This window comes from Lithobates pipiens, unplaced genomic scaffold, assembly GCF_037356315.1.
Source record: "Lithobates pipiens isolate NorthernLeopardFrog02 unplaced genomic scaffold, aLitPip1_a1.2 Scaffold_22, whole genome shotgun sequence".
NCBI lineage: Eukaryota > Metazoa > Chordata > Amphibia > Anura > Ranidae > Lithobates > Lithobates pipiens.
The window spans coordinates 289863157-289883714 of record NW_027507784.1 but is presented as its reverse complement, the minus strand read 5'-3'; the positions used below and the strand labels follow the sequence as shown (position 1 = coordinate 289883714).

General features: G+C 44.2%; 1 protein-coding gene across 2 annotated transcripts in view; it reads left to right on the top strand.

Moving 5' to 3' along the window:
• The window catches only part of IQCE (IQ motif containing E), a 114215-nt gene that overhangs the window by 84317 nt on the left and 9340 nt on the right, over positions 1 to 20558 (top strand). For both annotated transcript variants that reach the window (XM_077449158.1, XM_077449159.1), the window contains exons 19-22: positions 365 to 391; positions 8504 to 8614; positions 14409 to 14536; positions 19893 to 20002. In XM_077449158.1, the coding sequence (XP_077305284.1) occupies positions 365 to 391; positions 8504 to 8614; positions 14409 to 14536; positions 19893 to 20002 (376 nt within the window). The remainder of the gene's footprint in view (positions 1 to 364; positions 392 to 8503; positions 8615 to 14408; positions 14537 to 19892; positions 20003 to 20558) is intronic.

Below are 20558 nucleotides of genomic sequence, written 5' to 3'. Positions count from 1 at the left end.
CCCCCACATAGATCAGGTAAGTAGTGCTGGCCACCTGGAGGGGGGGGGGGTGTTATTAGTGCTGCACAGCCTAGGGGGGTTGGTAGTAGTGCTGCGCCCCCCCCCCCAAAAGAAAAACCGACCAGCCACCACTGTCTAGACCTATAATTTCCACAAAGAGCTCAGTAACATCAGCCCTTGTGTTTGACATGACCTGTTTTCTTTAGAACCAGTGTTCTACAGCTGCTTGTAACATGGATGTTAGTTCATTGTTGTAGCGGAGTAACAATATGGCAGTTCATGTGTGTTCTTTATGGATACAAGTTGCATTTTACCTTGGGTGAATCCAAAAATCTTTACCAAGATCTTTTTTTTTTTTTTACAGAAAGAAGAGAGTCATGACGTGGAAGATGTAAGTGCGATGCTGTATTTTATTATGAAATAATTCCTTTTAAAGTATGAGAAGTTTGCACTGATTGTTTCTAGATTAGTTAATACACTATATTATTAAAAGTATTGGGACGCCTACCTTTACACGCACATGAACTTTAACGGCATCCCAGTCTTAGTCCATGGGGTTCAATATTGAGTTGGCCCACCCTTTGCAGCTATAATAGCTTCAACTCTTCTGGGAAGGCTGTCCACAAGGTTTAGGAGTGTGTCTATGGGAATGTTTGACCATTCTTCCAGAAGTACATTTGTGAGGTCAGGCACTGATGTGGACAAGAAGGCCTGGCTTGCAGTCTCCGCTCTAATTCATTCCAAAGTTGTTCTATCAGGTTGAGGTCAGGACTCAGGCCAGTCAAGGTGCTCCACCCCAAACTCACTCATCCATGTCTTTATGGACCTTGTTTTTGCACTGGTGTGCAGTCATGTTGGAACAGGAAGGGGCCATCCCCAAACTGTTCCCACAAAGTTGGGAGCATCAAATTATCCAAAATGTTTTGGTATGCTGGCGCCTTAAGAGTTCCCTTCAGTGAAATAAAGGTGCCAGGCCCAACCCCTGAAAAACAACCCCACCCCATAATTCCCCCTCCACCATATGATTTGGACCAGTGCAAAAAGCAAGGTTCATAAAGGCATGGATGAGGGAGTTTGGGGTGGAGGAACTTTAATGCCCTGCAGTGCTGCCCGCAGTCCGATTCCATGGCCGACATATTTTACTGGAGTTGCTTCTGGGTTTGTGGCCTCCGGCGCTGTGATTGGTCGAAGCCACAATGACGTCACGCCGCGTGTCGCAAGTCATGGCACGGGTACTGAGGAAACAGCACGAGTGGGCCCTTTCTTCAGTGTGCATGTGCCTTAGACAGCGCATATAGTGAATATCTCCTAAACTGTGCAAGTTTAGGAGATATTTTCAGTATGTACAGGTAAGCCTTAGTATAGGTGGTAACAGAGCTTACAAACACTTTGGGCTGTAATGTTTGCTATATGCTTTTAGCAACATGACAGGTTCCCTTTAATGGCTGGAACTATTTACAAGTTATATTCAGTGGGCTAAGAAGCTTGTTATAGAAATCTATTTGAGCAGTGTAGCTTATAAAAGTAAGTATCATTTGCCAATGCACAATATAAATACATGGCACTTTATTAAAAGCTAGCAGCACCGACAGCTGTGTTATCTGAGCTCCCTGACCTAGTGTCATGTTATTAAATGAAAATACTAGACAGATGGCCCGGAGGACAGCGTAGATGATTGGCTGATTATTATATCATTGCCGTCTCGATTTAACGTGACTTTTATAGCCTGTTCGGCGCACTTCATTTTCTGCACAGCATCATTTCCAGCATATGTTAGTCATTTGAGATGTCATTCTTTAAATTAACCTATCTGGATCATAAAAGGTTGCTGGTAAAGCTGCAAACTTGATCTAATGGGCTTTTAAAGTACTGTACATTCACTTCTTTAACATCCCCATACACAGGCAGATGGCTGGTAGCAATGTCATTTTAGAACTTCTTTTCCAATGATTGTCTGTTTTTATGAGCCACCACTCAAAGATGTACAAAGCTAATCCAGCTCCATAAAGGAATGATTTGGTGTGGAGAAACTGATCAGATCCTTGACCTCAGCCCTAGGAAACCTTAGAATGAATTGAAGCGCCAGTTGCGAATTGGGTCTTCTTTTTCAACGTCCTTCCCTGACCATACAAAAGCTTTTTCCCAACAAATACACCAAATTCTGGTGGATGGAAAGCTAAAGACTGAAGGTAGCTTTAAAAGGCTCCTATCTTAAAATTCTGTTCCTGAGGAGCACATGGTCATGATAACTGTTTTCTTCTTTTTTCCAAGAATTTTATTAGGGTTTTTTTTTACAGTAAGAATAACAACATAACAAGGATATCAAAAGAAACTGTATCCGTAATGTAGCAGGAAAGTCGCATATGACGTAGTGAATCATGTTGCGTACATCGCATACATACAGAAAATGGATATCTGGGTGTCATGGTTATGCAGTGATCTTCCTGTGTTTGCTTACCTTCCCCCATGTCTTCAGACTAAGAAGCCAGCCACTTCCACCTGGGGTTTTTTATAACCTCTCCTCTAAGCATGGCTCCACCCCAAGCCCTATCAGGGAGCCCTATATTAACCTGTGCACTGCAGGCCTCAGTGCTGATCAACCAGTGTGTATCCATTGTGTATTAGCTTCCTGTTTCCTGCCATGTGCTGCCATGTGCTCTGCTACTGGTTTCCGTTACCGACTTTGGCGTGTCTTGACTATCCCTGCTTGCCTGTGACCCTGACCTTTTGGCGTTTACCCGACTATCCTTGTCTGCTTGTGGCCCCGACCTTGGCTTTGTCCCTCACCATCCCTATCCTCCTGTTGCCTACTGTGGGTGTGAGCTGGGGGACCCTGGGGGTCGCGACCTGGTGCCAGTTGAGGCCAAGTCCATCCTCACCACTGGAGGCTCTGGTGAACACCTGCTGGCTCTTAGACTCCGCGCCCCAGGGAATCTCACGCTCTATCCCCAGTGGGATCTGTCCCCCATCTGCAGCAGTCAGCCGTAGGGTCCACAACCTTGCGGTGCACTCCGGATCCCTACGGTGTGCACCTCGCCTCAAGGTGACCTGACAGTTTGATCAGCCATGGACCCGGCTGACGTGCCGCTTCCTGCAGATGATCCATTGCAGAGCTTAGTTCGGCGACTTGAGACCCAAGAATCACATCAGACCCAGGTGATGCGATTCCTTCAGGATTTGGCATCCCGTGTTGAACAGGTTCAGGCCTCATTAGGACCCCCGGTTCAACAACCTCAACCGCTATCTGCCACTGCACCTATCGCATCAGTCGCAGCCACACATTCATTACAACTACCAGCTCCGGTCCGTTTCTCTGGGGACTCCAAGGCTTGCAGGGGGTTCCTTAGCCAGTGCACAATTCATTTTGAACTTCAGCCCCAAAACTTTCTGTCCGATCGGGCAAAAGTCGCATATATCATATCCCTCCTGTCCGGCGAGGCGTTAGCCTGGGCCGCCCCTCTGTGGGAACTGAATGATCCAGTGGTTTCTAGCCTGTCTGATTTCTTGAAACTTTTTCGGAATATCTTTGAGGAACCGGGTCGTGTCTCCTCAGCGGCTAGCGCTCTTTTACGTCTCCGCCAAGAGTCTGCTTCTGTGGGACAGTATGCTCTTCAGTTCCGTATCCTCTCAGCTGAATTGAGCTGGAATAATGAGGCCCTAGTTGCAACCTTTTTACATGGCCTCTCTGATAGAGTGAAGGATGAATTAGCAGGAAGATCCCTTCCTGCTGATCTGGACAGTGTCATCACCTTGTGTAACCAGATCGATATTCGCTTTCAGGAGAGGGCCCTGGAAAAAAGACGCCAGCACTCCCCGTTCTTTAGGCAGCCCCAGTCCCTTCTCCTCGATCCGAGGAGCACCCCCTGCCTACCGAGGAACCTATGCAGTTGGGCTGGACTAAGTTATCTCCCGAAGAACGCGCTAGGCGCAGAACTCTGGGCCTATGCCTCTATTGTGGGGCCAAAGGTAATTTCCTTGACACTTGTTCTCTTCGTCAGGAAAAACGCTCAGGGCTAATACATCTGGAAGGTGGAGTATTAGACCCTGAAATATCACCTTCACCTTCTCGTCTTCTCCTTTCCGTGTTGCTTCATGTCGGTGCTTCCTCTCGTTCGGTCTCAGCACATCTGGATTCCGGAGCCGCTTCCAATTTCATGGATTGGGAAACTGCATCCTCCATGAGACTTACCCTTTTGCCCCTTACAACACCATTGGTGGTCTTGGCGATTGATGGCACGGTTCTCCCAGGGGGTCCTATCCGCTTCCAGACTATTCCTGTTAAGATGTCAGTAGGGACACTCCACCAGGAGTGGATATCCTTCCTTGTCTCACCTAAGGCTTCATCTCCTATCATATTAGGTCTTCCTTGGTTTCGGCTCCATTCTCCACACGTTGACTGGTCTGCTGGACAGATCCTGGCTTGGGGTTCCTCCTGTTCCTCTTCCTGCCTACTCAAGGGTACCCCAAAGGAGAGACTTCCCGTTACCACCATCCCAGTATCTTCTGCTTTTCCTGCTGTATATGGCGATCTCTGGGACGCGTCCTGCAATAGTCGGACTGGTGCACTCTCTGGGTCATGTGGTACTCTGGATGAGGAGCCCACCTATGAACCTGAGTTGATCATTCGCTCCAGTTCGCATAACCAATTACCTCTGCCTGTCCCTAATCTCCCTTGGACGCACAGCCAGGCTAACTTGTCTGCAAGTTCCAGAGTCGCTATGCCTTGTGATGCGATTGAGATGGTCGCTACACCTGACAATACTATTCAGTCGGCCTCCACACCACTTATGCTAGTCCAGCCCATGCCCAATGAGCTTCCTGCTTCTTGTTCAGGACCTTCTGTGACCCAGCCTCACCCTACTACTACTATGTCCGTTCAAACCCATTTAAGAGGCTCAATCCATTCTTTGGATAGAATACCTCATTCGGCCAGGAGGGGTTTTCGATCTTTTTCTCAGGGTTCTGTTTGTGTTTCAGCTATCCAGCTTGACTCTTGCGACATGTCACCCTCTAACCAACCTGACCTCAGGGATCCACTGACCTCTGCCCAGTCTGGTGGTCCTGTTATGGATGCCCAACTCAACTTTAAGGGTGTGGGGGTCCCTGCTCAGACTCCTGATCTTCTCATGCCCTTACCCATTCCTAAAAAGCCTTTAGTCCTCAAGTCCTCTCGTCCTCTCCCTACCTCTGCTTTGGTTTCTGAGGATAATCTAAAATACGAGGTTAGTCAAGTTTTGGATTCCCGGCTCCATAAAGGCATTCTTCAATACCTCGTACTTTGGAAAGGGCTGGGTCCTGAGGAGAGGTCTTGGATCACTGCATCTGAGGTCTTTGCTCCCTGTCTGTTTAGGAGGTTCCATCTGGAGTTTCCCTTTAAGCCTGGACCCAGGCGGGGGAGGGGGAGGCCTCGTAAGAGGGAGGGTACTGTCATGGTTATGCAGTGATCTTCCTGTGTTTGCTTACCTTCCCCCATGTCTTCAGACTAAGAAGCCAGCCACTTCCACCTGGGGGTTTTTATAACCTCTCCTCTAAGCATGACTCCACCCCAAGCCCTATCAGGGAGCCCTATATTAACCTGTGCACTGCAGGCCTCAGTGCTGATCAACCATTGTGTATCCATTGTGTATTAGCTTCCTGTTTCCTGCCGTGTGCTCTGCTACTGGTTTCCGTTACCAACTTTGGCGTGTCTTGACTATCCCTGCTTGCCTGTGACCCTGACCTTTTGGCGTGTACCCGACTATCCTTGTCTGCTTGTGGCCCCGACCTTGGCTTTGTCCCTCACCATCCCTATCCTCCTGTTGCCTACTGTGGGTGTGAGCTGGGGGACCCTGGGGGTCGCGACCTGGAGCCAGTTGCAGCCAAGTCCATCCTCACCACTGGAGGCTCTGGTGAACACCTGCTGGCTCTTAGACTCCGCGCCCCAGGGAATGTCACGCTCTATCCCTAGTGGGATCTGTCCCCCGTCTGCAGCAGTCAGCCGTAGGGTCCACAACCTTGCGGTGCACTCCGGATCCCTACGGTGTGCACCTGTCACCTCGCCTCAAGGTGACCTGACACTGGGTTGAGTATATGTAAATATTTTCACAATTAAAGACAAAGGGATAATATCTAAAATATTCAAGCTTTCTAATAGGCAGGTTCAGAAATGGCATGGTACACATTTTTTACAGTGGTAAACGCTGGAATTCACAAATTCCCAAGAGGAGTCAAGAAGCTGTAGTGTTATGGAAGGCAGTTGAGTGAAGGGAGGATGGGTAGGAGAGTATAGGGGTAAATGTGTTTAAAAGTTAAAAGAAAGAGAGCGCATGGAGACAAAGGTATGGAGATGACGTATTTAGGATGAGTAGAGTATCTCAATGTCTCCATCTCCCATGAGTCCATCTATGAACCCAAACGGGTGTCAGTCATTTACCCATGTGTAGGTTTGTTGCGCCATAATATTCATCAACTCTTGAAAGTGGAGCCAACATGCCCATGTGTGGGTAATGTACCCTGAAGTGTCCTGGACCCCTGATAATTTGCTTTAACTGTTCCCTTTTGGCAGGAAGTTTGTCAAACAGTGGTTCATACTGCTCGTGGATCTGCCAGTGACCCACCTTTACATGGAAATCAATAGGCTAGTATATAGTGTTTTAAGGATCAACAGCTATAATCCTTACCTAACCCCTAGTGGGCTCTCCCCCTACCCTGTTCTGGCTATGATCGTATTCTGTCAAAGTATGGCTGAATGGGTAAAAATTTCTCAAAAGAGATCTCTACACCACAATGATGGTCCCCTACCTGATAGAGTGTGCAGCGGGTATTTGGAGTTCCACATTTTGATGGTGATGGCTTGCTAGAAGCATTTACCTTGTGTCCTATATGGATCTGTTAGACATAGAGATGTATAGACTAATTTGCTCTCCTTTGCTGGCCTAATCACTCAGCCTGGCCTAATCACTCAGTCTCTACCCATCTCCAGGTAGTTCCTCTCATTGGAAATTTTTTCTGGGCCACATTTTGGATTTCCAGAACAGGTGGTTGCTTCTACATCATGTGATTTCTCTTTAGTCAGGTCTCCTGATCTGGACACCACTTTACACCCTCTAGGTACTGATGTGTCTTCACCACTGAGGAGGAACAAGAGTCTTTTTTGCGTCAGGATAGGTAGTTGTTGACAGTACCATGTGTCTTTATCCTTCCAACACTAAACCACCTAAGGAGGATTATTTGGAGGCCAGTTCTTCCCAACTGGTAGGTTATGGACATGGAGGAAAGGCTCACATACTAAGGTGCATCTCAAATGAGTGAAGGATCATAGAGGAGGGCTCCATGTCACCCTGGGTTGTCTGTGGGCAGAGCAAACTAGTCTTCTACTGCGGGTATCCTCTGACAGGAACAGAAAATACTTTAATGGCATTGTGTGACTTGTCCACCTGGAGTTATGCTCCTCTTTCTTGACTGGATTGCGGACTTTTGAAGTAGGCCTTTCTACACCTTTTTTCATGTTTTGGATTCACTCAAATATTTTCTGCCCTGATAAGGTTCCGCATCCAATGGATGATGCTGCTTTGTTGGATCTGGGAAGTCAGCAGGATTTCTCAGTTTCCATCGGGGTTGAAATCAGTCTCACTAGTTTGATTCGATTCTAACCTCCATCCTTCATACCGTTGTCAGGATGCCCCCATTTATTTATGGTGACTTTGAGGGGTTGAATCCTGGGTTTTCTAGGTGGGCTTGAGAATCATTCACTTCTTTAGCAGTTTGCTGTTTCTAGTCAGTTTCAGGGATCTATCCTGGTAAGTCTTGCCTTGGCAAGGTGGTTGTCTGTGTTGACAATCTCTAGGCACCCTTATGGGGTCAGGTGAGTAGAAGCTTGAGTCTTTTTAATTAGACTGACAGGTCTTCCTTGTACAATTGCTTGTTTCCCAGTTTCCATGTCTGCAACCCAGTCCTACTATGGAGCTTGATTCTTTCCTTGTCAACTACATCAGGAACACATGGCTGCTGAATACCCAATAAGTGGCTGCATCTAATTGGATGCAGTCATTATGTGGCAGACAATTTTCCACCCGGCTCTATTTTCATGTGACTTTTGTCAAGCCCGGTGGCCCAGTACCCTGTTGGCACAGTGCCAGACCAACCACAGCTTGTATTTTGGCTGATTCAGCAGCAATCAGCCAAAATGTGAGCTATGAATGGCCAGCTTCATAACCTTTAACAATATATTATTGCCTTTCTGTGACTTCCTGTTCCAGTGACCGTTCCCCCAACCTTTTATTGTACAGGTGCCACAATACCAGGAAATGAGGAAAACTTCTCCCAGTGAGGCTGCAGACAGAAAAAAAATTCTTCCCAACCCATTCAAAGAAAAACATGTTGGCTAGAGTTAGGGTTTGAAAGGGGAATTCCCTATATTCACCAACATAAATGTTTGCCAATGTCCTCTAAACCCTCAGTTTGGTTACATAGATGATTTTCCTTATCCCACTCTTGTTTTTATTTCATTTTTTTTCTTCATTAGACAACCGTGTTTCTCCAGGCAGCTCTGCGAGGTCACCTAGCCAGGCAGAAAATGTTATCGTCTTCGACTCCACGTGTAAAGTCACCAAGAACAAATAGCCTGAGCAGACAGGTAAAGATATTTATCATCTTTATTGTTTTATGTGTGTAATTTCTGTATCCTCATTAAAGGGGATGTCTAAAAACAAATATACTTCCAGTATTAGACTGGAGCCATTTCCTAGATTAACATTTCCCACCTCCCGCAGTGAGATGCTCATCACCAGTATCGGCTGGTGTTTTTTTATTTTTGGGGGGGCGGCAAACAAACAGTCCCCCGCCCCCGGTCGGCAGTCAGGTCGCCCATTTTTTCTTCCATAGAGAATGTTTGCATTTTGTGGTTGCATTGCAGTATCTATGACCATCTGGTAAAACAATGTTCTTGCGTGAAGAACATCCTATAGATGAATTTTTATTTTGGGACCAGCCAGCCTGTTCTTCCTATACTAAAAGGGATGCTTTTCAAAACTGAAAGAAAATAAAGTGAGAGATGTTGCCCTGAGTAATCAGTATCACGTTTTTTTGTTTACAAATTTTTTATTGAAGTATTTAGGCAAGTACAAAAGATATAGGTACAGAGAGATCGGTAAGTACATTCGAGAGACAAGGTATGATTATACAAATATACATCTCTCATTATAACTTTGAAAGAAAATGGAACACAAGAAAAAAATATATAACTAAAGAAACAACATTGCATCTGCGAGATAAAATATTTGACTACTTGTGAAATATTTTTAGGTCAAAAGCATCTATATAAAAGAATCATTGGTGCTAGATGTATTACAATAAGAGACATCAAACATATCCAGCTATTACAAATGGGAAGAAAGAAACTCCCAAATACAGTATATACTTAGTAAGCTGAATGATATTCTCATTTACGTTCAAAAATGTGCATGGAGTCCATGAGAGTATGATGCACCCTCTCCATCAATCCGAAAGACTTCATGTGGAAAAGCACTTGTGACTGGTACAGAGGGGGACCACCAATTAAGGGCTCTTGCCCATCAGGTGGCACTAAAAATTGTATGTGTCAACTTTTAACAGGGGAGGGGTGAGACCTCTGAGAGTTTGGCAAATAAAATGCACATCTGGTAAGTCAGTGTCATAGGTAGCCCCATTGTTTGGTGCACCATCATGGTGGTTCGTTGTCATAAAGACCTCAGAACTGTGCAGCTCCAGAATGTGTGAAGGAGAGTACCCCTGCCTCGACGACCCCTGAAGCATGTGTCAGGTACCAATGGGTAAGTTATGTGCAACTTAACAAGGGTGTAATACCAGCAGGTATGAAGCTTGACTACAGTCTCTCTGACAGTGATAGACCGTGTGCATTTATGCATATTGGAGACCATGTCATGCCAGTCCTCTACCGAGATCTTCTGGGCAGTTTCTACTTCCCACCCCAGCGTAGCTGTTGATTTGGCTATAGTATTATGATCATTAAGGTATTTGTATAAGATTCAGATACTCCCTTTATCTCTAGAAGCCTCCCTGCAAAGATTTTCAAATGGTGATTAGCCAACTCCACATCTTGTGTTAAAATGTTAGAAAAAAAAGTTTTGGATTTGTAAGTATTTGTAAAATTCAGAACAGTGGAAGGCATGGTTCTGTTGAAGATGCAAAAAACACCAAATGGAGGAGCCTTGCAATAGGGAGTCTAGAGTCACTAGGCCTTGTGAGGTCCAGCTGGAAAACTCCAGGCCTGTATTGAAGGCTGGAGGGAACTCAGGCTCGCCCAAAAAAGAGGACTAGAGAGTAACTTAAACTTCTCCTTATAGTGAGATCAGAGTTGGCTCACAATACCGTTAAGTAGTGCAATATCCTTTGGAGAAATAGAGTGTGACCAGAGGAGACCAGGAAGGTAGAATGGGACAACGGAAATCCTCTCAAATTGTAACCATGGTATAGAGATTGAAGAGGTGTTCCATTGTGCTAGTTATATCAAGTGTGAGGCCAGGAAGTACTTCCAAAGATCCGGGCAGCCCAGGCCACCTCTAGATTGGGCCCTATACATCAACAAGCTGCCCATTTGAGGCTTCTCGGTATCACATTTTTATGTTCGTACAGCAGGTTAGAAAATGAAATGCTATTCATTATATGTTTTTCAGGAAGTATAGTCAGCACGGCCAACTGAATAACTGATGCAATAAAACAATTTGTCACAGCTCAGTGATTTTACCCAGCCTAGGTTCTTTGACATGCATTGAATGAAACAGTAGGCGATCACAGTCTAATAAGACCCCGCAAGTTACAATCACCGTGACGCGCTACTAAGTAGGAAGTAGAATCAACATTTGTGTTTGCCAAATATATTTGCCCATGTTCACAACCTCAAAGCTTCCATCTTGGCTTTAGGAGCCTACTGTCACTTCCTGATGACTCACAGCTGGCCCCCTACTGCACATGTGCAAATTGGCGGCTTGCAGTGAGACTAGTCCTGTATGTGTGACATTATCCTAGGGGACTGCAAGCAGGCTGAGGAGATGGCATCCTCGTCTAGTGCGAGTGAATACCACAAAAAAAAGTACACATTCCCTGAAAAAAACTAAAAACTGTCATTTCTTAAAGGGTAATTCTACTTTGCATCCAAAAATGTAAATGTTACCCATCAACACTTATTCTTCAGGTCCCCGCTGCACTCACTTGCTCTTTAGTAAGTTCTCTGATACCCATTTACTGATTCCTGCACTTCTTGCTCCATACACAGCCCAGGAGGCTGTGTATCAGAACGATGCCAGCAATGGCATGTGGTAATTGTGCAGCGTGGTCACGTGACTGCACTGACCAATAAGAAGCACTTCTATTTTGAGAGAAAGAAGAGATCCTCATCACCGCACACCATTGCTGCTATTATTCTGAAATACAGACTCATGGGCTGAGAAGTGTATGAATCCACTAATAGGCAGATGTGGGCGGTGGTGAACTTTCTAAACCACAAGAAAGTGCAGAGTGGGCCCAAGGAGTAGGGAGGGTTTTGATAGGTTACATTTAATTTTTTTGGATGCAAAAGTTGAATAACCATGAAAAATGTTTGTGTATTTGGGTTTGGAATCGAGGGTCCCAGCAGATCAGCTTCCCCTCTTACATATAGATCTCTTTATGGGCTTTGCTATACTTGCATATTTTTCAATATCTGATGCCAGGTCCAACTTAAGTTCTGAGCTCAGGATCAGTATATACTTATTACCTTTCACACAGATCACAGTACTCCCTTTAATAGTGTTTTCAGATCTGCTTTTCTTTCATGAAGACTCCTCCTTGGACCTGGGTTCACATTGTTGCAGTGCACATCACCTTTCTTTGTGTGGTAATGTGCAATTTGTAAGGGCAGCCCATTCAATGCATACCTTACTGAAGCACAACAGTGTGAACCCAGCCTTAGATGCAGTGCCAGAGATAAAGCAATCATGCAATCCTGGAGCCTGTGCAATTCCTGGCTATATTCAGATGTCTTGCACAGATCAGCCCCTGGTGCAACCTCTATGTGAAAGGGCGTGCACCAGGGGCTGATCTGTGCAAGATATCTGAATATAGCCAAGTTTTGCTCAGGCTCCAGGATTAGACACTGTAAGGATGGGGAAGCTGCTCATTTCTAACTTGTTTCACCTACTAGGTCAAGCTTCATAATATTGCACATGTTACCAAACTAAGTCAAGTTGTTTTGAAGAATTACCAGCATGCCCATGTATTTGTGCATCCTGTCTTGGGTAGTGTAAACCAGTTCTTCCATACTATATATTTTATCTAGGTAAGAGAACCATTTAGCAATTGTGGGTACCTGGTTAGAGCTCCATTGGATTGGCACACACATTCTGGCTGTGTTGGCCATATGCATGGCTAGTGCCCTAAAATACTGTTTAGAAGATAAAGCTGTATGGTGCAACAAGTATTGCATATTATACAGGTATAAAGTCTAGGTCAGATGTAATCACTCTGGCTATAACCTCATTGAATGTTTCCCAGAATTTTTCCCAGAGTACACCCCCCATCTTTTCATGTGACAGCACTGAAGAAATGAAGAAACTGAAGAAGTGACACTTTGTTACAATGTAAAGTAGTGAGTGTACAGCTTGTATAACAGTGTAAATTTGCTGTCCCCTCAATATAACTAAACACACAGCCATTAATGTCTAAACTGCTGGCAACAAAAGTGAGTACACCCCTAAGTGAAAATGTCCAAATTGGGCTCATATAGCCATTTTCCCTCCCTGGTGTCATCTTGTCTCAAGTTGTTAGTGTTTCAAGGTCTCAGGTGTGATTGGGGAGCAGGTGTGTTAAATTTGGTGTTAACACTCTCATACTGGTCACTTGGAGTTCAACATGGCACCTCATGGCAAAGAACTCTCAGAGGATCTGAAAAAAATGAATTGTTGCTCTACATAGTGATGGCCTAGGCTATAATAAGATTGGCATTGAAACTGAGCTGCAGCACAGTGGCCAAGACCATTCAGCGGTTTAACAGGACAGGTTCCACTCAGAACAGGCCTCGCCATGGTCGACTAAAGAAGTTAAGTGCACATGCTCAGCCTCATATCCAGAGGTTGTCTTTCGGAAATAGACGTTTGAGTGCTGCCAGCATTGCTGCAGAGGTTGAAGGGGTGGGAGGTCAGCCTGTCAGTGCTCAGCCTATATGCCACACACTGCATCAAATTGGTCTGCATGGCTGTCGTCCCAGAAGGAAGCCTCTTCTAAAGATGATTCACAAGAAAGGCTGCAAACAGTTTGCTGAAGACAAGCAGACTAAGGACATGGATTATTGGAACCATGTCCTGTGGTCTGATGAGACCAAGATAAGCTTTATGAACCATGAATGTCAACATGTACTGTGACATACTGAAGCAGAGCATGATTCCCTCCCTTCAGAGTCTGGGCCGCAGGGCGGTATTCCAACATTATAACAACCCTAAACACACCTCCTCACACACACGCAGATTACCACTGCCTTGCTAAAGAGACTGAGGGTAAAGGTGATGGACTGGCCAAGCATGTGTCCAGACCTAAACCCTATTGAGCATCTGTGGGGCATCCTCAAGCGGAAGGTGAAGGAGCGCAACGTCTCTAACATTCACCAGCTCTGTGATGTCATCATGGACCAGTGGAAGAGGACTCCAGTGGCAACCTGGGAAGCTCTGGTGAACTCCATGCCCAAGAGGGTTAAGACAATGCTGGAAAATAATGGTGGCCACACAAAATATTTATACTTTGGGACCAATTTGGACATTTTCACTTAGGGGTGTACTCACCTTTGTTGCCAGTGGTTTAGACATTAATGGCTGTGTGTTGAGTTATTTTGAGGGGACAGCAAATTTACACTGTTATACAATCTGTAAATTCACTACTTTACATTGTAGCAAACTGTCATTTCTTCAGTGTTGTCACATGAAAAGATACAATAAAATATTTTTTAAAAATGTGAGGGGTTTACTCAAGGTTCAAGGTAGTAAAGATTTTATGTAAGAGGGATGGGGTTTCGTACCATCTTGATCTCCGTTTGTACCCACTCTCCTGGACATTGATGGACAAAGAACCTTTGGTAACCGCTACGTTCCCAATCCTCGCTCCAGCTATGCGTCCCAGACAGCACATGACAGCGAGGAATACTTTTAAATGGTAAATGGTATTTTTTTTTGTTTTTCATGTTTTTCATGTTTCTGTATATTGTGACATGTCAGGAATGTATTCATGCAGACTTGTAAAGTTATTGAAAGGTTCATTTTTAAATTGACAGCACAGAGGCATGAAGGTGATTATTTGCACAATACACTCTCTTCTCACTATATCATTGGAGTTAGTGAAAATATTTGAGATCTTGTTTCAGTTACCAGCCTTTTAATCTTCTGGCTCTATCTGTGGTTTTGTTGCAGGACAGCACTGGATCTGACGGTAAACTTTTACAAAACCCCAGCGTGGAAGAAGAGGATCATGTGACTCTCCTGCAGTCCACATTCAGAGCTCATCTGATGCGCACAAAAGTGCTGGGCCAGAGATCAAGGTACATCTCTTACCCGCAACTGAGCATACACAATGGGCGCTTTATCCATTCACTGTTCATCTCTGCAAGTTGTGGCAGCACAGGATGGGATCTGTTCATTATCGCTGTGTCTGCTGCTCCTGTCTGCGTGTCTTCCTTCTGTCACCTGACAGTGTAAAATAAATGCAGGATATCACTGCTAGACAAGAATGAAACTTTTGACATGAGCTAAATCATTTACACCTTCTTTCAATTTTTCCATTTATAACTAGCATTATACATAGATACTTTCCTTTATTTAAACGTCTCATAATCTTGTGATACGTACAGCGCCTTGAAAAAGTATTCATACCCTTTGAAATATTCCTCATTTTGTCATGTTACAACCATAAATGTATTTTATTAGGATTTTATGTGATAAACCAAAGCAAATTGGCACATAATTGTGAAGTAGAAGGAAAATGATAAATGGTTTTCAACATTTTTTTTTTTTTACAAATATCTGAAAAGTGTGGCGTGCATTCAGCCCTCCGAGTCAATACTTTGTAGAACCACCCTTCACTTCAATTACAGCTGCAAGTCTTTTTAGGGATGTCTCTACCAGCCTTGCACATATTGAGAGTGAAATCATTGCTCATTCTTCTTTGCAAAATAGCTCAAGCTCTGTCAGATTGGATGGAGAGCATCTGTGAAAATAAATTTTCAAGTCTTGCCCCAGATTCTTAGTTGGATTTAGGTCTGACTTTGACCTGGGCTATTGTAACACATGGATATGCTTTGATCTGAACCATTCCATTGTAGCTCTGGCTGTATGTCTAGTGTCGTTATCCTGCTGGAAGGTGAACCTCCGCCCCAGTCTCAAGTCTTTTGCAGACTCTTAACAGGTTTTCTTCTAAGATTGCCCTGTATTTGGCTCCATCCATCTTCCCATTAACTCTGACCAGCTTCCCTGTCCCTGCTGAAGAAAAGCATCCCCACAAAATGATGCTGCCACCACCACGTTTCGCGCTGGGGATGGTGTGTTCAGGGTTATGTGCAATGTTAGTTTTTTGCCACACATCTCATGTAACCAGAGCACCTTCTTCCACGTTTGCTGTGTCCCCCACATGGCTTTGCCACAAACTGCAAACGGGACTTCTTGTGACTTTCTTTCAACAAAGGCTTTCTTCTTACCACTCTTCCATAAAGGCCAAATTTGTGGACTGCATTACTAAGCCCTTGTACACACAGTCGGACATTCTGACAACCAAATCCGTTGGATTTTGTCCGACGGATTTTGTCCGAAACTGTTGCATACACACGGTCGGACAAAGTTGTCGGAAAATCCGATTGTACATAACGTGATGACGTTATTTTGTTAGGATGGGACTACGTTCAGGCTAGTAGCCAATAGCTTTGGTCTAAGAATTTGATCTGAGCATGCGTGGCACTTTGTCCGTCCAATTGAGGCATTTTGGTCGAAAATTTTACGGACAAATAATATCGGATACTCCAACGGAAACAGTCCGATGGAGACCACACACAGTCGGATTATCCGACAAAACGGTCCGATAGGACACGTTCCGTCTGAATCTCCGACCGTGTGTACAAGGGCTTATAGTTGTCCTGTGGACAGATTCTCCCACCTGAGCTATGATCTCTGCAGCTCCTCCAGAGATACCATCAGCATCTTGGATGTTTCTCTGATGAATTTTCTGCTTGCCGGGTTTGTTAGTTTAGGTGAACGGCCATGTCTTCGTAGGTTTGCAGTTGTGCCATTTTCAGATGATGGATTGAACAGTGCTCCGTGAGATGTTCAAAGCTTGGGATATTTTTTTTATAACCGAACCCTGCTTTACAATATATACTTGGGGGTTGCACCTCCTTCTGATATTCCCCCCAAATTATAAAAAATACTTTAACCAAATATGTACCAAACTCACTTATAATCACTCACTCTGTTACCTCAAAAAGTGATCACCCCAAATTAACCCCCTAGAATATACAAAAAAATCACAGTTTATATTATGAAACATGAATTTTCGTGTAAATTTATATCTCATTAAATCATAGTCCTTTTCATGCAATGGTTCTTTCAATCGGATCCAGCTGTTTCAATTCAATTCACGTACATCTTCTGATGAATATTTCACATGTGTCACCAAAGGAAAAGCAAAATCGTGCCACCACCACCTTAAAGAATGGCCACTCACCAGACTTCACCATACAGTAAGCCTTTGGTTCATTCAAGGGATAACCAATCCTCAATCAACTCTCCCGTTAGCAATTCCTCAATTTCCGTATGCTCATACAAAGGTAAATAAGACCAACATAGTGTAAAACCATTTCACCTTTAATTAAGAAATTATTTTTAAAACATATTGCACTCACATTTCAGTGTGTCTATTAGCTGACACCAAGCTTATCCAGCCATACAAGAACAGCATGGAATCAGGCAAGCCAATGATGTTCTGCAGGTGGTACTCTCCTCCCTCCACTCGGCCAACCTGTTCCTGGCTATTCCTTGAAGAAAGTATGTCTCCCACAGCTTCTACGCGTTTTGCAGTTTTGCATAGTCAGGAAGCTCCCTGCTTTAAACTTCTACACAACTTTGTCCCTGACCTGTCTGGTGTGTTACTTGGCCTTCATGATGGTGTTTGTTCACTAAGGTTCTCTAACAAGCTTCTGAATGCTTCACAGAACAGCTGTATTTGTACTGAGATGAAATTACACACGGGTGGACTCTATTTACTAATTAGGTGACTTTTGAAGGTAATTGGTTCCACTAGATTTTAGTTAAGGGTATCAAAGTAAAGGGGACTAAATACAAATGCACGCCACACTTTTCAGATATTTATTTGTAAAAAATTTGGAAAACCATTTATTATATTCCCTCCATTTCACAATTATGTGCCAGTTTGTGTTGGTCCATGACATAAATTACCAATAAAATACATTTATGTTTTTGGTTGTAATATGACAAAATGAGGAAAATTTCAAGGGGTGTGAATACTTTTTCAAGACACTGTACTAGGTGTATACCCATATGAGATTATGCTTATCTGTACACTAAGACGAAAAATGTTTGAAGTTTGAATTGTGCTCCATCATTTTTCACTTTGCATCCTCCCTAAAGCTGGCTATACACGTTAAAGCAGACCATCACCTAAAACTGAAAGTAAAGCCTAATATACACTATGAGTTTTTTCTTTCGTTCAACCCAGCGGGTTGTCAGCTCCAGTCGCAAGCCGATTTACTAACGATCCAAGTTATTACAGCGATTTCCCACGCTGAGCTATTGTGTTCTGCCAGAACTCTCCGATTAGAACTCCTGACATTGTCTGAGTTGGTTGGCTGCTGGTTTTTCAGCATGCTCGTCCAACAGAAGCCGACTTCTGACAGACAGGTTGCCATATGCAGAGGCAGATTATCATCTGTTTTTTTTTTTGTTTTTGTTAACTGGACGATGTCTCTTGACATGCAGCCTGTGTGAACGGGGCTTTACCTTCATCCTTTTCCTTCCCTCCCCAGCTTCCATCTAAATCGCAGATACTCTCTCCCACTCCCACAGCCTCCTAGGATAATGTCACGCACCCCAGAAAGCTACAGGACCTCCCTGTGCCCCTCAATCTCGGGCATGCAGAGTGGGGAACCGGCTGTAAGCCATCAGGAAGTGACAGTAGGCTCCAAAAGCCAAAAGGGCAGAGCCAAAGATTCAAAGCCCTAAGGAGAACCACTGCTGAAGCCTATTCTTAACTCCTGTCCTCAGGACCCACTAACAGGCCAGGTTTACAAGATCATTGAAATACATCACGGGTGATATCATTTGCTGCTCAGTGATTGCAGTATTCTAGTCTGCATCTCCCCAAGGTAATACTTAAAATCTGGCCTGTTAGTGGATCCCGAGGACCGGATTTGAGAACCACTGGGCTACAGGGAAGAGAGCTGGACTTCTTGGGCTGGTAAGTATCTGTTTCTTAAAAGTCAGCAACGACTGTAATTGTAACTGCTGACGTTTAGAGCCAATTCACAATAACTTGTGCTAAAATAAATGGAAAATGCATGTACATTTCCATCCATTTTAGTCACGTTTTAACACGCGCTGATGTCCATTGGCATATATTTTGCCGTCTGTTGAAATGCATGTGCAGCATTTTGGTGTGAATAGGACACATTGGAAATTGTTTTTCAGATGTCCTTCCATTGATCTGTTTGTCTGTTTGGTCAACTTCTGTTGAGCCATGTGGTGCACCCATGGCTCAATTTGGGGATAACTCAGCATGAATTGGCTAAGATCCAAGCTGTGCCAAGTTGACAACCAACCAGAAAGGGGCATGATAAAGAAAAAACACCAATCATTCAATCCTAGGTGGTCTTTAAAGAGGAAGTAAACCCTAATGAGTTTACTTCCTCTTTGATTCCCTGCAAAGGTAAAGCATAATGGACTACTATGCATCGCATAGTAGTCCATTATGTGTCACTTACCTGACACAGGAGCCAGCGATGTGACCGATGTCCCCTGTAGTCCAGAGCATCCATCTTCTCGGTGGGTCTCGCTGCTCCGCCGCTGTCATTCGGTGAAGCCGCGATGACGTCACTCCCGGGCATGCGCCGGGAGCCACCACTCGTGGCATATCTCCGTTGACAGCGGCGCGCTCAGTGCGCCTGCTTGCCGCTGTCTACGGCGCATGCGCCGTAGACAGCGGTGCCTGTCTTTCGGCAAATATCTCCTAAACCGGGTAGGTTTAGGAGATATTTCTTGGACCTACAGGTAAGCCTTAATCTAGGCTTACCTGTAGGTCAAAGTGGTTTGTAAGGGTTTACCTGTGCTTATAGCATTTGTCTGGCTGTGTATCACCTCAATACTTTGAGTCGCTGACCTGGAATTATTCATGCAGCAGATACATTCAGACTATAATCAGAACTCCTGGTTAATTCCGGGTCAGTTTTTTTTTTTGGAAACTATTGAGAAAAAAAACATAACAACCAGCAACTATCATTTAAAAAAAAGAAGAGGTCACTAAAAACCTTCATACTTCTGTAAGTACAGCTTTTCCCTTTAAGCCCCTCACAGATGATTATGGGATATGCCTGCTTGCAAAGACTTGCTCTGCCAAGTATCTTTTTGACAGTTGCTTCTGACATGTTAAATGGTTATTCCTTCTTTGCTTTTTAATATAGAACAAATACAAATGTGTCACAAGGAATTATTTCGCATGCTGGGATATCTCCTGAGGCTTCAACCTATACTAATCCCATTCATCAAAATCCACAAGATGTTTTTCTATTAGGTTTCAGATGCAGAGAAAGAATGCATCTTGTATTGTCATACTCTGTGAAAACATTTTTTTTGTCCTAACCATTAATGTAACTACCTGTACATTTTATTCTGTCTTAGACCCAGTGACATGAAAGGCAGAGAGAGCCCAATTAGGAACTCTTCCAGAGAAAACACAAGATCTCCGGGATCCCGGAAACCTTCCAATCAAACCGCCCAATATTTGTTTGGTAAAATGTTATTGGCTTTTGTCTCTACTTTCCCAAGGCATAATCATATTCTTAGCAGCAAACAAGGGAATAGATAAGGTGCTGAATGTAGGTCTTGTATCTTTGAGATATGGCTCTAATAGAAACTCACACTACTGATCGATGCCCATCTGCGGCCTAGAAGGGACATTACATACAGTGAGAATCTCCTATGATAGACAGAACAGTGGTCCAATGGTGGCCTAGGAGACAGGACTTCCTATTACAGGGGCCACCAAGTAAACAGGAGATTCTCACTGTATGTGATCCGATGGCTCTCGTCCTGCGCCCCTCCCTTTCCCCTCCGAGGCAGCGAAAATTGAAGTATCGGCAGATAACACGCACATGCTTTTTGCAACTGAATTTCATGGTGAAAAGGTGAGTGTTATACGCCAATAAATACAGTAAATTGTTGGTTCTATTTTAATACCTGCACTAATTTAAATAAATAAAAAAACACTGATGGTTCCCACCCTTCAAGTTTTAGAACCTTGCTAGAACGTAAAGTTTCCCATGACCTGTTTAGTCTTGTTTCAGT